This window comes from Apostichopus japonicus, chromosome 16, assembly GCF_037975245.1.
Source record: "Apostichopus japonicus isolate 1M-3 chromosome 16, ASM3797524v1, whole genome shotgun sequence".
Classification (NCBI taxonomy): Eukaryota; Metazoa; Echinodermata; class Holothuroidea; order Aspidochirotida; family Stichopodidae; genus Apostichopus; species Apostichopus japonicus.
Genome location: NC_092576.1, coordinates 21,894,913 through 21,909,909, shown reverse-complemented (window position 1 = coordinate 21,909,909; position 14,997 = coordinate 21,894,913). Strand labels below are relative to the sequence as shown.

General features: G+C 36.5%; 2 protein-coding genes across 4 annotated transcripts in view; one reads left to right on the top strand and one right to left on the bottom strand.

The window, feature by feature from the left end:
* Positions 1–14,997, top strand: part of LOC139982813 (uncharacterized) — an 890,000-nt gene that overhangs the window by 717,851 nt on the left and 157,152 nt on the right. The window contains exons 59-60 of the mRNA XM_071995913.1: positions 5,894–5,970; positions 8,243–8,307. Of these exons, the coding sequence (XP_071852014.1) occupies positions 5,894–5,970; positions 8,243–8,307 (142 nt within the window). The remainder of the gene's footprint in view (positions 1–5,893; positions 5,971–8,242; positions 8,308–14,997) is intronic.
* The window catches only part of LOC139982817 (uncharacterized), a 167,623-nt gene that overhangs the window by 93,152 nt on the left and 59,474 nt on the right, over positions 1–14,997 (bottom strand). For 2 of the 3 annotated variants that reach the window (XR_011798376.1, XR_011798380.1), the window contains one exon: positions 482–561. The exons of the other annotated variant lie outside the window; for it this stretch is intronic. The gene's annotated coding sequence lies outside the window, so the exon portion shown is untranslated. The remainder of the gene's footprint in view (positions 1–481; positions 562–14,997) is intronic. 3 annotated transcript variants of the gene reach the window in all.

Here is a 14,997-nt window from a genome sequence, read left to right as displayed (position 1 = left end):
TAACCACTCTCGTCAGGCAGGCGGATATGATGGATAAAATACAATGTATGTTATCCCCTAGTCAGCCTGCCCCGATGTGCAATTTTAATTGCTGTTTTGCTTTCAACGAGAACTCTTTCTAAAATTTTGGCCCCTGTACTCACTTCTGCTATACAATACTCTATAGATGTATGAAAGTTTTCCATTCTTCCTGTAGTATCCTAGCTTACACTTGTCCACCGCATTTCCGCCCCACCCCCCCCAATCCATCACTCTATTTATGCCTATTTATGGGGACCTTTCGGCTGTAATACTGCTGCCTCCTTTTTGTCTGGTAGCTTGCCCCCCATTTACATACCTCGATGTTCCTACTGGTGGAGATTCCTTGTATCCCGTTCAAAACTGACTACTTAAATCTGTAATGCCTGTCACCACCCTCCCCTCCCCCATTTCCCAACTGTTTTTCGGTAATATCAAGCACATGTCTATAAGATCATGCTACCTTTAGATGGAGATGTACATTCTGCAGAATCTTGCCTTTATTTTCACTGCAGTTGGTTAGAGAACAGCTTCTAGATTAATCTAAGTATTGAAAATTGGGAAAGAAAATAACAAGGAAGTTATGAAAGTTCATTTAAGAAAGCAGTTTGTTTGTTTGAAAGCACCTGTCACAAGCATTTTCTCTTGTAACAAAAATTGCAGCCCTACCACCAAAAATGGCAAAATGTAAGGATGTCATTGACTGTGCAACATATGAGCTATGACTCTGAATATGAAGATAGGTGGGAGCACATTATTGGACAAAATGACATGTAAACATCTGATGCATGTTATTCAGGATTTTTCATGATGTACCACTGATAAAAGTTTAGTTAGCCCTAGCCTACGCCTAACTTTATCGTTGCCATACCTAATTTAGGGCCTAACTAACTGAACGAAATTATAAGAATTAGGCTACTGGAAGTTAGTAATAATACTAAGTTAGTCCTTGTAGTAGGCCTAGGCCAGAAAATACACTTACTCTTTTCCGATCCAGCTTTTAAAGGATATATTTGGCGCCTTGATTTCATCATTTTATCGCATTTGTAAATACTTGGGAGCATTTGCAATTTGAACAGTTATGAAGCTCAACTGTTTTCTTCAGACTAGCCTAATGTACATATAGTTCACAATGAGCAAAGCCTAATGTTATTGTTTTCACTTTCCAGTTTTCACGTACGGTGAAACGGCCAAAGTGGTTAAAAAGTATATTGTTTTGTTTTTATATTTAGTCAAGACAATATATCTTTCTTATCAATTGTTAAAGATGGATAACAAGAGGTTTTGTTAGATGAAGAATCTAAGTAATAAAAATAATAATAAGGTCGTCCTCCTAAGCTTATTGCGGGCATAATGTTTGATGTTAACTGCCAAAACTGGCTACTGTAGTACATCGAAGAGCATTAGTACACTTTCGCGTGAGGGACTTGCGATACCGTTTCCTTCCCGGCTTTCAATAGCGTTGCATCGAATAATCTACATTCTTCTCCCGGTGTGGTTGTGGTGAATCAAAAGCGCGGAAAATTACAATCCTTTATGTGGAACGTAATAATCGGTTCCGCATAATCGGTAGCGCTATGGATTTTGCCGATGCCGGTTATTTACCGATTGTCTGATAATCGGCCCTATGCCGATGATCTAACCGATTATCGGTCGAACACTAATAGTTTCACAGTTGAATTTTATCTAATGTGTCATTAAGTATGTATTGAGAAGAAATATTATGCGTGTCGTACAAAGAGCTAAACAATAATAATAGGACGGTTTAAAATCGTTTTAATTTTTTTGGTTAAAACATTGTGGGAGCTCAGGAGAAAACCCTTAAAAAAAGAGAGTGCTGAATAGCCTCCAATATAATCTGCAACATTAAATATAGTCATTGAAATTATAATAAGGCACCCTCGATTTATCTCCTTTATTTGACGTCCGAGTCCGAATCAAACTCAAGGAAATAGTACCAAATATGTGTAACTCGGAACCTATCAAACATACAAAATATCATAGAACACTCAGTAACTCATGTAATTTAATTATTGAGGGAAGGCCCATCTTATGAAAAAAAAAAAAAACGTGCAAGACTATTTCCATTATATATACATGTGTACTTTGAATTGTCATGTGCACTGTAATTGTTACATTATATAAAAGATTCCACAGCGCCTCTTTTCACCTGTCAACAAATAGATACAGGAAACAAACGATGGTAAAGAAAAACTGTTTACATGAAAACATAAATTGCAACAGTTCAGTAAATATACGTTTATTATGCTAATTAGATACGAGGTACGTGACCTATATTTTCTTTCCATTGCGCAGAGTGATGCTTTTCATAGAGCTGGGCAATGCAGGTATAATTTAGGATGATACTGTGCTAGACTCGAACATATATCAAAAAACTCAACCTGTTGTAATAAGGAATCTCACAGACAATAGGTTTATATGTGCACATTATCCTTCCCTTAGATTTTGAAGTGAACAACATATAAGCAGGGCTGCCAAATATTCTTTTCAAAGAATACATCCTGGTTTTATTACTAAGGTCTCCATTTGGGTTTGTTGATACAGACGGAAATACTGCTTGCCTTGATGAATCCCCATATTGGAATTGGAGCATAGTGTTATAACGAATTTCACCAAAATCATAGCAATCATAATGAATAATCATATGCTACGGTTAATTCATATGGGCCCAATGTAAGATTTGTGTGTGGTCGATCTTTAATGGCTTTTGCCTGTAAATAGTAATATGTATGCTTGTATGAAAAAAGTGTATTGCTTATAAAGTAGTAGAGACGAGTGTTGTAAACTCCCCACATGTCACGTCAAGCTCCATATATATATATTTGGTATATTAACACTATAAATGTTGGATATATATTATATTCATAAGGTTCATTGACTATAAGGTTCATGATCCATAAGGTTCATTGTTCATAAGGTTCATTATTCATAATGAAAAATGGGTTCGTTGTTCATAATTGGAAAAAGGTTCGATATTCATAATGGTGTAAAAGGTTCGTTGTTCATAATTGGTAAAAGGGTTTGATATTCATAATGGTGAAAAAGGCTCGTTATTCATAATAGGACGAAGGATTCGATATTCATAATAGAGCAAAGGGTTTGTAATCCATAATATATTGACAAAAAGGTTTGTTATTCATAATAGGAGGAAAGGTTCGATATTCATAATGGAACAAAGGGTCCGTTATTCCTAATAGGCCTAGCCAAAACGGTTCGTGTATCATTCACAATGAGGAAAAGGACCCCCTTTAGGAAACGTACAAGTTTATACCGTTAATATGTCGAAAATGTAGGTTTTTTTCTGCAGGGGGTAGGATGAAGCATGGTCTTGATATTGTGTGGTTCATATTCTCTGCAAAATTATGCATCGGCCCGCCATCTGGTGGTGCCCCCCTCCGTAGGACTGTTGTGCCCCCCCCGAATAAAATGTCTGTTGAGGCCACTGGTTGAACACTGTAACATCTGCGAAAATGGAGGACGTCTTTTGCACTTGTATGACGCACTTCTCTCCTATTATGAATAACGAACCTTTTTTCACATTATGGAATACGAACCCTTTGATCGATTATAAATATTGGACCCTTTCTCCTTTTATAAAAAAAAAACCTTTTTCCCATTATAAATAACAGACCCTTCGCTCCATTATGAATATTGAATCTTTTTTCCTATTATGAATAACGAACCTTTTTGTCCATTATGGATAAGGAACAGTTTTGCCCATTATGAATATCGAACCTTTTTGTACAAAAAAAGCATGTTATGAATACCGAACCTTATGAACAATGACCCTTATAAATAGCGGACCTTATGAATATCGGGCAGACCCCACACATGTTTGCGATGTAACCGTCCATTGACCATGTCAGGGGCGACGGAGCCGTAAAAAGATTTCCCCTCACAGAAATTGTTGTGGACGCGATGGGCGACAGTGAAAAATCAAAGAGAGTCCAATATATAACTTTTGAAAACGGATCTACGCCCATGCGCTATGTTGTCTACACAGATCTGAATCTTTAAAAACTGCGACCATGTTATTTCAGCTGCAGACCTATGGCAGTGGATAAGTATATTCTAAGCCAAGGAACAATGCCGTTGACTTTCTTGTCATTTCATTCCTAATTCTCTATAGGTTTCCTGCAGCACGTATCATGGGCATGGGCTTGGGGGACTAAGGAAAATGTAATGAGAAGTCATCTCAAGAATATGTTCGCTACATGAAATATAATGTAATGAGCGGTCACCTAAATAATATGTGCGCGGTTGCAGTGTCTCTCCGAGTGGCCATATATTTGTATTCACATGGTTTGTTTTTCATAATTTGTGTAATAACTGGATGGTTTTCGAGCGCGCAGACCCCCACATTTGTTTCTTGTTTTTTCAGCCAAAATTGCTAAAGTTTTTGTACCAAAAAAAAAGGAAAATTTAAGAATGTAGTTTCTAATATGGAAATGATAGCACCATTTTGCATCTAAGCCCTTTTCGAAAGGAAACATTTTCAAAATAGGAGGGGGACATCTCCTCTCATTATATCCCTCCCATAGGATCCACAGCTATCTGCCTGAAAATGGGGACAAAAAATTAAGTTTGCCCCGCCCCCTCCCGCTCCCTCAAACCAAAAACCTGGCTACGCCCCTGCAGAGTATTTATTTTGAGAGGTTTCAGATAATTTGGCAGTTAAATGGTTTCTTGCGTAAAATCAAAGTCACATGCTCCACTCTACCTCAGTGTGTACGCCTCCAGCTTTCAATAAGACTTTCGTTTTACAAATCAACGAAGATCGCAATTGCGTATGAACAGGAAGTTGTAACAACTCCTTGGTATGGACGAAGTCGTATATTTAGGACAGATGCAGCTATTCATTGAGAACATAGTTGGATACGAAAAATTGATTGTGTAATGGATAAGAAAACTCATATCAACTCCAAAAATATGTTATAATTCTGTAAAGTTGGATATGAATCAATGATGAAATAACAACGAGTGCAATGTGATAAAATTATTAAAGGTTGATATTTACTATTAACTTAAATAATAAGAAACATTGGTATATCTGCTCTTTTGTATGTAATTTTACATTTTGTGTTGATCCTTTTCCTGGAATAACCCTAGAGGACCAGTTGTTTCGCCCAGTAAAGAATGTTGCTATGTCCTTGACCCTCCTATCCCTCTCCCTTCCCTCCATCCTCCTCTTTAGTGCAAGTTTTTGCAGGTTTGCCATCCCCCCTATAGCGTTGAAAAATTTACTTTTTAAGATTAAGAAACAATATTTCAGCTTTAAGATTCATTATTTCTAGATTTCATATTTTACCAGTGAACTCAACCAATCTCAGACATATTAGTTCTCATTTAAAGTGAGAAGGAGTCACGAATATGAACTAAAGATTCAATAAATTTACCCAAACTAACACACGAGGCAAATCATGTGATCCGAGCGGAAGGGCATGCGGTTGTTACAAGGAACCTGTGTTTCTCTGTTTGTTGTGTACACTGTTGTATTTATACATGTCTGAACAACTTTATATTACTTGTTCAGTTAAACATATGCACAATTTAGCTAATTCTGATAATGTGGACGGCGATACATTTCACAATTACTATCAATCACATACAATGTACATACAGCAGTTCCAACTATCATCATTGTTATCTACATTAATATACCCATTCTAATTTATTTTTTGTGCAATCGTTGAAACACAAGACTCAGAATGATCAATCAAGTGTGATTATTTCCTTGTTATTGTTGTTAACTTTGCTTATTTTAATTGATTTGGTAAACATTAAACCATACTAAGAGGATATTCCTCTACGTCTTCTACACCTTACACGATGATTACTCTGCTTCTATCCATAGGTTTGGCGTATACGTTCTGCCAGACACTATTCCGGTTGGAATCATTCCATCATCCTTGGAAACAAGAAATGTGAAGGGTATTGTCTGACGTCATAATGGACACATTTCAAATTTCGTACATTTATTTAAAGGCTTAACCAACTATGTGAAAGTCTGTTGACTTGTTGATTCACATACAAGAGAGTAATGAATTTGTATGATGGAGACACCCAAAACAGAATCTTGTGATGGTAACAACGAACCGAATAATATATATTTAACAACACTGAACACTTAACAACATATTCCTTTGATTTCGCTCTTTCACGATCACTGCCCTATCATAAAGTTTTGTGAGTAGCCATCATATCAATCTATGCTTTAAATCTCTTTCCCATATGTAATGGTATCATGCACTTTGGGCAACTAAATTACACTGCGACAATGATCGTGTAAGGTTTTGTTGTGCTTTCCCCTTCCAATGAAAGTTTTAATACCCCTGGGAGTCTGCCAACCCCCCCCCTACACAAACACCCACCCACACATAAAACATATCCACATCTACGCTTAAACTATTCTATCAATCTGAATTACAGAATAAAGCCGCAAAATCTAACATAGCAACAAACTTATTGTTTATCTGAAATTTGTGAGACGCATTTCTAGGTTGAATGATATGAGATCAACACAATACTTGACACATTCCTAATTATATTTACTAACACAACGATAGTGATGTAAATTATGCGTACTACAGCAAGGGGACTGGTATAACCCAGGATTAGTGATATATGAAATCTTGGATAAAGGTATAGGCTTACTGTATTATTTAGTTCTCGTTCGCAGTCTCTGAACACATTAAAAATAAAGCAACATCTGTATCAGAAGAAATCACTGGTCAAGTATAACGACGAAGAAAAATAAGCGAACACTAGACGGAGACCAAATATGTAACAGAACCGTAGGGACTAGATGTACCGTACTTGAAATATCCTAATGGGTAATATTAGCTCAGTATGATATCATGAAAGACGTTATCGCATCAAAGACGTTATCAACGCAAAGAATAGACAATCGTTATGTTTTGTACAGAAGGTCGGTAAAACCCAAATGAAAAGTGTGGAGGAGGGGTGGATCTGTTGTCCTTTTCCAGAAAAAAGGGAACTTTATACACCAAATGATTCCTTCTGAGGCATAGTTGACTTATATTATGTCTAAAATGTAAGGCTAAACGCAACATTGTGATATAACTACTTTGAAATGCTGTGTAAGTTTGAAATGCGTGATGGTGGTGGTGGTAGGGGCACCCCACCACCCTCTTGGTCGGCGCTTGAAAAGAGTACAATATGAATGTATTGGCAAATATTAACTTCCATGAATGATTTGCCTTGCAAAAATATAAGTATAAATAAAAGGTGGGAATGATATTAGGGAAAGCATTGGAAATATGTGAATTTAACAACCATATTTTAGTTTACCTTTATTTAACGTAGGTTTCTTAAAATTTCTTAGAAAATGTTATCATTGTGTATGTCGAGTCATAATAACACGATGTTAGAATATAGATACCTTCCTCCTCCATAATGTTTTTGTATAGAGAGTGATGTCTTTAGTCTTCATGCAGTTAAAAACAAACATACCTAAGAAAGTGGCTGGAAACAACACAGATACAACTTAGTTTACAAAACTGACATACTCTCAGGACATCGTAAATGTGATCATATGATTATGACTATAATTTGTCTAGTCTTGTAGCTCCATAATTTTACTCCATATTAAAGTAATAACAAATACTTTTAGTTTTATTTTCTATTATCATAGTAGATTTCATGATCTGTGATAACATCACTGATGTTGAGTGTTCTCTGATCAGTTCATCGTCTCATGGATTATTATTCTTCATCTGAGCATCGAATACTTGACTATCAATGTTCGATTTCTTGTCGTAGTGAAGTTTTACATGTGTTATTTAGGATAAGTCTACAGTTGTTCAGTTATATTAAAGTGATGATAACTAGTCTAAACTGAAAGGTTATTTAACTACAAGGGCAAAACCGAGATGATGATGATAGTAAACCGATCGGTATTCTTACTGAGATATAAGGATTATAAACTGATCAGCTATATTACTGAGATGATAATGATGGTAAACCGATCGGTAATCTTACTGAGATATTATGATTATAAACTAATAAGCTATATTACTGAGATGATAATGATAGTGAACTGATAAGATCATATTTAAGGAATCAACTAGATTGATTACTCAGCTAATCCGGTTATCATAATGTTTACAATTTCAATACAGACCAATAAAAATTAAGTAAGCACTGATACTTTACAGAACTCTCTTTCATTTTATTCTTACAGTTTGGAATGAGGGCTTCTATTCATCAACTTCTTGCCGTCTGAATTTACAGACCGGTCGAAGGCAGGTAAGAGATAATTCACCTTTACGGCAGCTACTGCTGATATAAAAGTCGGCTTTCTGTTTTTTCATTCATGAAGCGAACCCGAGATGGCGGGGGAATTACCGAATTTAGGGTCCTTCGCTTCGAACTCAGAAGTGATGAATGAGGATGCAAGAGTGTTCTTGCGTTGAAACAACGGCTGACGATTTATTACAAACTCTACAAAATGATATAATCCATATGAAAAAAAAAAATGATACATGACAATATAAATGGCTTAATAAACTCTTTAACCTAATTAAAACTGTTCTAACTCGGGGAAAAACTATACTCAATCTATGAAATATCCATGTCACAATAACTCACCAAGGATATTCAGTGAAACTAAATTCAACAACAAATATAATTAAAGAATCAATACCCGCAATACTGTACGAAATGTATAATGAACATAATGAAATGATCTGCACTTGAAGATAATACAATACACGTTTGCCAACAGGCGAGGACTTTGAGCACCTCAATAATGGTCAGGGCAACCCATGCCAGCTGCAACCATTGTAGGAATTTCCACCTAACTGTTCCTAGACAGTAGGAATTTTCACCTCCTGAACCCACAAAATCTCAAGAGTCTTGTCACTCTATAGCTGTCCACAATGGCTAAGATTCAAGGACAATCTCTGAGACAATAACTTTAATAAACAACGGTAAACAAATACTGTTCAGAATACAAAATACGAATACACTCATTAAACAACGAGCAGTACAATACTCAACAGGTACAATAATCAATACACTTCACTGTCAATTACAGTATAATAATACGCAATACTAACACCCACGTGCTTAACGATAAAGACACGCTACGAACCCGTAGGACCAAGGTCCAAAAACACAACCTAACATATGTACTTTGTACAGTAAAGCACAGCCTAGCCAAACACTTAAAACTAAAATTTAATTAATTAACGATAGGGTACGTACAGCATTTACGAACAATATTTATGACTTAATCTCTTACTTAAATGAGTACAGCTCGCTCGCGGAAAAGAATAACTCTCTACGCTCGCGGACATCGAGAACGCGGACATCGAGACTCCATCTCTCGCCAGCTCGCTGCATGTGGTAGGACCGCCATCTTGGATACCAGTGGCTTCGAGCCTGAAGTCGAAAACCAAAAAATACTGAGGCATCCTGCCTCTAAGAAGGGGACATCTCCTCACTGACTCCAGATATAAATAACTCTGTGCAATTAACGACCCGAGATTAATAAAATTATGAAATACTAAGGGGTTGACGAGGCGAACCCCGGAGCTCTGCAGAGACGCTGCTGGCCATGATAACAGCGTGTACAGAACTAACCAAAACCCACGTGCAAAAGCTATGAACACAACTAACGCTAAAAACTGACTATTACGTAACACACATAAATATTCAAAAGGTGCGAACAACAAAATTTCACTTCACTACATTCACATTCATTATTAATATAAACATAGGAGGGGGGTGAAGCCTTCATAAAATATGAAATGTTTAACACAACATGACTTCCAGACCCCTTCCTCCTACTTCTAATGCAGAACGTCGGTCCAATAACCTTCCTTTTTGACCCTGGGAGTAGCCCCGTGTTTCTCTCATAACTCAAACAACTACTTCAAATTCAAACAGTTCTTCCCAAGTGCATATTATAACAATACAAAATATAGAGTTATGGGCGGGAGCACTGTTTCCCTGAATATCATTCAGCGCTAACAACACTAATTTTATACTGATACACCTGTATCACTTCCATATCAGTGACGCTGTTGATATTACAAGTATTGAAAATATAGACCTATATAGTTAAAATGCATACGTTTAAACTGCAGGTTTGCTACAAATTGTGCAATATTTGTATGTATTGTCCGTGTTTCTATTTGTGTGGGTTGTGAATGTACATATATTGATCTTCAAAGACCGTATAGAGTGTTATGAACATATCAGGTGTTTTTATGTTCATTTAATTTCAGTGAAATATTAGCCATATCACATACAACTAAGCTTGCACGGTTTCGTAAAAACTTAAAACCGGTTTTTCTCTAGCAAAAAACCGAATCTGGCTCAAAAACCGGTTTTTTTCCCCCTCCCAAATTACATTGAAAATATCCAAATCTCGATCGCTAAGATGCGTATTTTTGAAGCTTTACCAACAGCGAGTTCAAGTCTGTTCGTTAGCAGTAAATTGTTTGAAAATAAGAAGAATAAATTCAAGAAATGTTACTGCTTTCATGACTCTCATTTTATAACCCACGTTAACTAAACTGAAGTAAATATGTCGAAAAGAAATGTGTTTGTGAAATATTTTCTTAAAGTTTTAACATTACGTACACTATCGTTTGTCTTGTGTTTACTGTACTTCACAAAGTTCAAATTCGTGTTCAGAAAAAAATTTAACGGTCATGTTAAATTACATATTTTATTTTCGGAGATGAGGGCCGAGCGTACACCCCATTATGACCAATTTGAGATCGTAAAAAAAATGCCTTACAATATGATTGGTCCAATGAAGGTACAGTACCAAATTGCACGAGGCTCTAGCCATGTTCCCGGGTGGTATCTTGGCGGTAAAATAAATTTCTCTACAAGGAGTGAAGAGAATTTACTGTCTACACTTTCAAGTACAAGTTGAAAAATATCGCTGGCAAAAGCGGGGATTAGGTCGGCAAAAAATATAAATTGTTAACGTTTAAGTTGGAAACGTGTTCTTCAACGTAAACGAAAAACCAACTGAGAGACGCCTTGTCTGATAACTGATAAGAAGAAATGTTTAAAGGAAACTTACAAAGAAAATAAAATCTATTAGCGTACAAAGGAGAATTGTCCCAACAGCAATATCTGTAATTTCCAGCCATGTATGCAACATTTTTACTCCTTTAATATTCCTTGATTCAAGCCTGACGCCAGGTGTCTCTTGTGAATAATGGACTGTGATTGTTCTAATGTTACTTGTTGCATCTTAGTTGTTAAACTCAGAGACCCCCCCGTGATTGTCCTATTGTTACTTGTTGCATCTTAGTTGTTAAACTCACAGAGCCCCCCCCCCCTGTGACTGTACATGTCGTATGGTATTGTGGATTGCGCAATGTACCTTTCAAGTTTTAACGTTCATTTTTTGAACACAAACTGTGATCAATGTGTTTGAAAAGATTTTCTCCTCCTCTACTATTAAATTGAAGTTAAATAATAAGAACAACACAAAGAGGACAAACATGTTGGATATAACAATTTATTTTGAACTGCATCCCGTCATTTGAGTGTGTACTTCTCACAACTACTAACGTTGGCCACCAAGGTCAGTTCAATACTACAAGGTACCTAACTGATGCACGCATATAAGGGCTGCATAGCCTAATGTTAGGCCTAGCTATCCACCCTCAAGCACTGGTTATGGCGTGTGCCGATCGTAGCTGACAATGTCATCTAGCAGAAAGCTTTCTCTTGTTGCAATTTACTTTCATAATGCAAAAAGAACAGTAAATAGGAGAAACCAAAGTCAATAAACTTTGTTTTTTCCAGTATTTGCAATTCACATTTCGGTTTTTTCGGTTTTCTTAAAATAAAATATAGTACCGAAATTCGGTCCGAAAAAACCGGTTTCGATACTAAAACCGGTTTACCGTGCAAGCCTACATACAACAATCGTAAAACATTATTCTTAACCGACCCTGTACATTATTGTAGCTGCCTTTGTATAGCTAACCCTATAGCTGCTCCTGTATAGCTGCCTTCTGTAAATATGTCCCGTATTTCTGTCCAGGTATAGCTGCCCCGTGTAGCTGCCCCTATATAGCTGTCCCTGTATAGTTGCCCCTGTATATCTGCCCTGTATAGCTACCCCCGTATTAATGCCCCTTTATATCTGCCCTGTATAGCTGCCCCCATATTCATGACCCCATATAGTCCTCCCGTATATCTGCCCCATTATCTGCCCACGTATAGCTGCCCTGTGTAGCCATGCCCCCGTATTACTGCCCCTTTATAGCTACTTCCGTATTGCTGCCCTGTATAGCTGCCCCGTATAGATGCCCTCGTGTAGCTGCCCTTTTTGCATAAGTAAATAAGTTGGGTTATGATTAAGACAAATAAAGGTGACAATTGAGTCACTAGTTTCACTTTTTTATTAAAATAAAATAAAACTACCGATTACGTAATATTTTGTACAAATTGACCAAACCATGTAATATTCACAGGATTATTTGATACCCGCAACAAGCTAAGTGATCTAGATTCGTTGTTACCAGCTATGTAAATTCGTTGTTAACCTAATTTAAACAATTTGTGTACCACGAATTTAGTGTCACGGATATTCGTTTGTTAAAACAATTACTTTAATTTTCCCTGGTGGGATTTATGTGGACTGAAGTAGCATTATGTTTCCTCCTTTCGTTAACGGTCAAATTTGTTACCAGCAGATTATAACAGAAACAGCACAGAATACATAACTTGTAAAAATCCATTATTGCTACCCTTTCTTCTAAGTTCAATCTTACTCAATTATGAACTCGGTTGTCTCTTATAGTTTCAAGGGGTTTGAATGGTAACTATAATTTAAGTTATTATTTATCCAGATGAGTGTAAACATGAGTGAGGTACAATTGAATTACATTTTGCTAATAAATTAACAGTGTTCTTACTAAAAGCTTCATGAGATTTGAAGGATATCTACTGTTTAAACATTGAGAACTAGACACATATTTTGTGACGCTGTATACGAACACAATGTTAAAAAATATCACGCACATGTATCTGATTTTTTTTTCAAGATACTGCATCACGGATTTATTGATTCTAAGCCTTTACCGTACAGTATATTGCTTTCTGCATTTTGATGTACAGTAAACTCTCCTTTGGAGAAGCTGGATGATTCGTTTAAAGCAATGGTTGGATGACAAGACTAACTTAACGAATGTAGCATTAACATAGCTGGTTTCGCTTACGGTATCAACTTGATCGCCATCCAATAGCACTCAAAAGTTAAACTCGCATCTAGATGCTTGAACTCATGAGAAATCTGTCGCTTTTTAACCAGCATCGGAACTTAAATCAGACCTATCACATAGTTCATAACATATGTGCATATTGTAAGTTCACCTTCTTATACATGTAATAATTGGGGCTGGAGTTGTTTCTATTCTCATCGCCTGCTGATGCTAATTACAAGCGGTCAAATTCATAGTTCGTACTACAATATTGCTACATCGTTGAACAAATACAATTACACTTTCTTCCGTAAGAAATATCTAGCTCGAATCTATTAAAAAGTTGCATATATTGTTCATACACTTCCGTTATTACCAGTACAAGTATAAAATATTTATAAACAGGAGAATCAAAGACTAAGAAATATACAAATATGTGCATCAATATGAACATAAAGATAAGAAAGGAAAAGGTTAAGAAGCAGGCTTATATAATGAAAAGACAGATCTTGTTTTTAGGTGAAACCACAAAACTGTTTTATTCTTCAGCATGGTAATGCTCAACCCTTTTTCATTACGGTCGCATTGGCGATGACCATTCTTGGCTGGCGATAAAACTTTCTGGAAAAATTAATGCTAGTCGCCGCCCTATAATACTGTGGCGGTCAGTTTTTGCAGCTGAAATTTCCACCAATGCTTTACAATAATAATGAAGGTACCCTCCCGATGCGGTTTTGCAAACCGATGGTAAGGCAGATTTCCCATGGACTTAGTGTGGTGTTAGGCTACCGTGTGGTCGAAGATAACAGCAATAACAAAAGTATTCCATGGATATCTTATAACTGCATCACAATTTCAGCTAATAAACAGACGGCTAGGCTAGGTTACCCCATTGACTTAGTGTGATGCTAGGCAACCATGTGGTCGAACGTAACAGCAATAATGAAAGTATTCCATGGATATCTTATAACTGCTTCACAATTTCAGCAAATAAACAGATGGTGAGGCTTAGCTAGATTTCCATGGACTTAGTGTGGTGTTAGGCTACCATGTGGAAGACGTTATTATTTATTCATTCGTTTATTTCAAAGAAGGAAGTAGTAATAACTGTTCAAGAGCTAATTTGGATATTTATATGGTCTGATCCAATACTACGTGGAGAGCAAGCATAATCAACGGCGGCAGTGTTATGTATGAAGTAATGTTAATTATATGAAGTTATTAACAAGTTAATGAAAGGTACAAAAGCAAATAGAAATTATTGAGGATATTTATACCTTATATTACACCTACGTATTTGAACATGATAACATAAAGATATTTTTCACCGTACTCATTTTGTTAGAAAATAATATACGTTATCCTATGTCATTATTTTAAAATAAAAATGTACTACTAGCCACTGTTATCAGTACTAACTACTAGCTTTAAAGTTTAACGTTAGTGTAGTCAGTACTGACAGTAGTGCTACTCGATGATGAGCCTAGACCTAGTGTTTTTTGTACTAATATTTAGCATATCAAAGTGGCGATCACATTTTCTTTCTGGGCGACCAGAATTTGGGAAAAATAAAGATCTAGTCGCCACAGGATTTTCCTCCTGGCAACCTCATTCACTGGGGAATGAAAAGGGGGTGGTAATGCTGGTCATGATTTTGGTCATTTGCACATATGAAAGAAAGAGGCGCTGTTTTTATTACTCCATTTCAAGGGTTCTGACCAATTGTTTTTCATTGGGGGGTGGCTGGTGTGGGGGA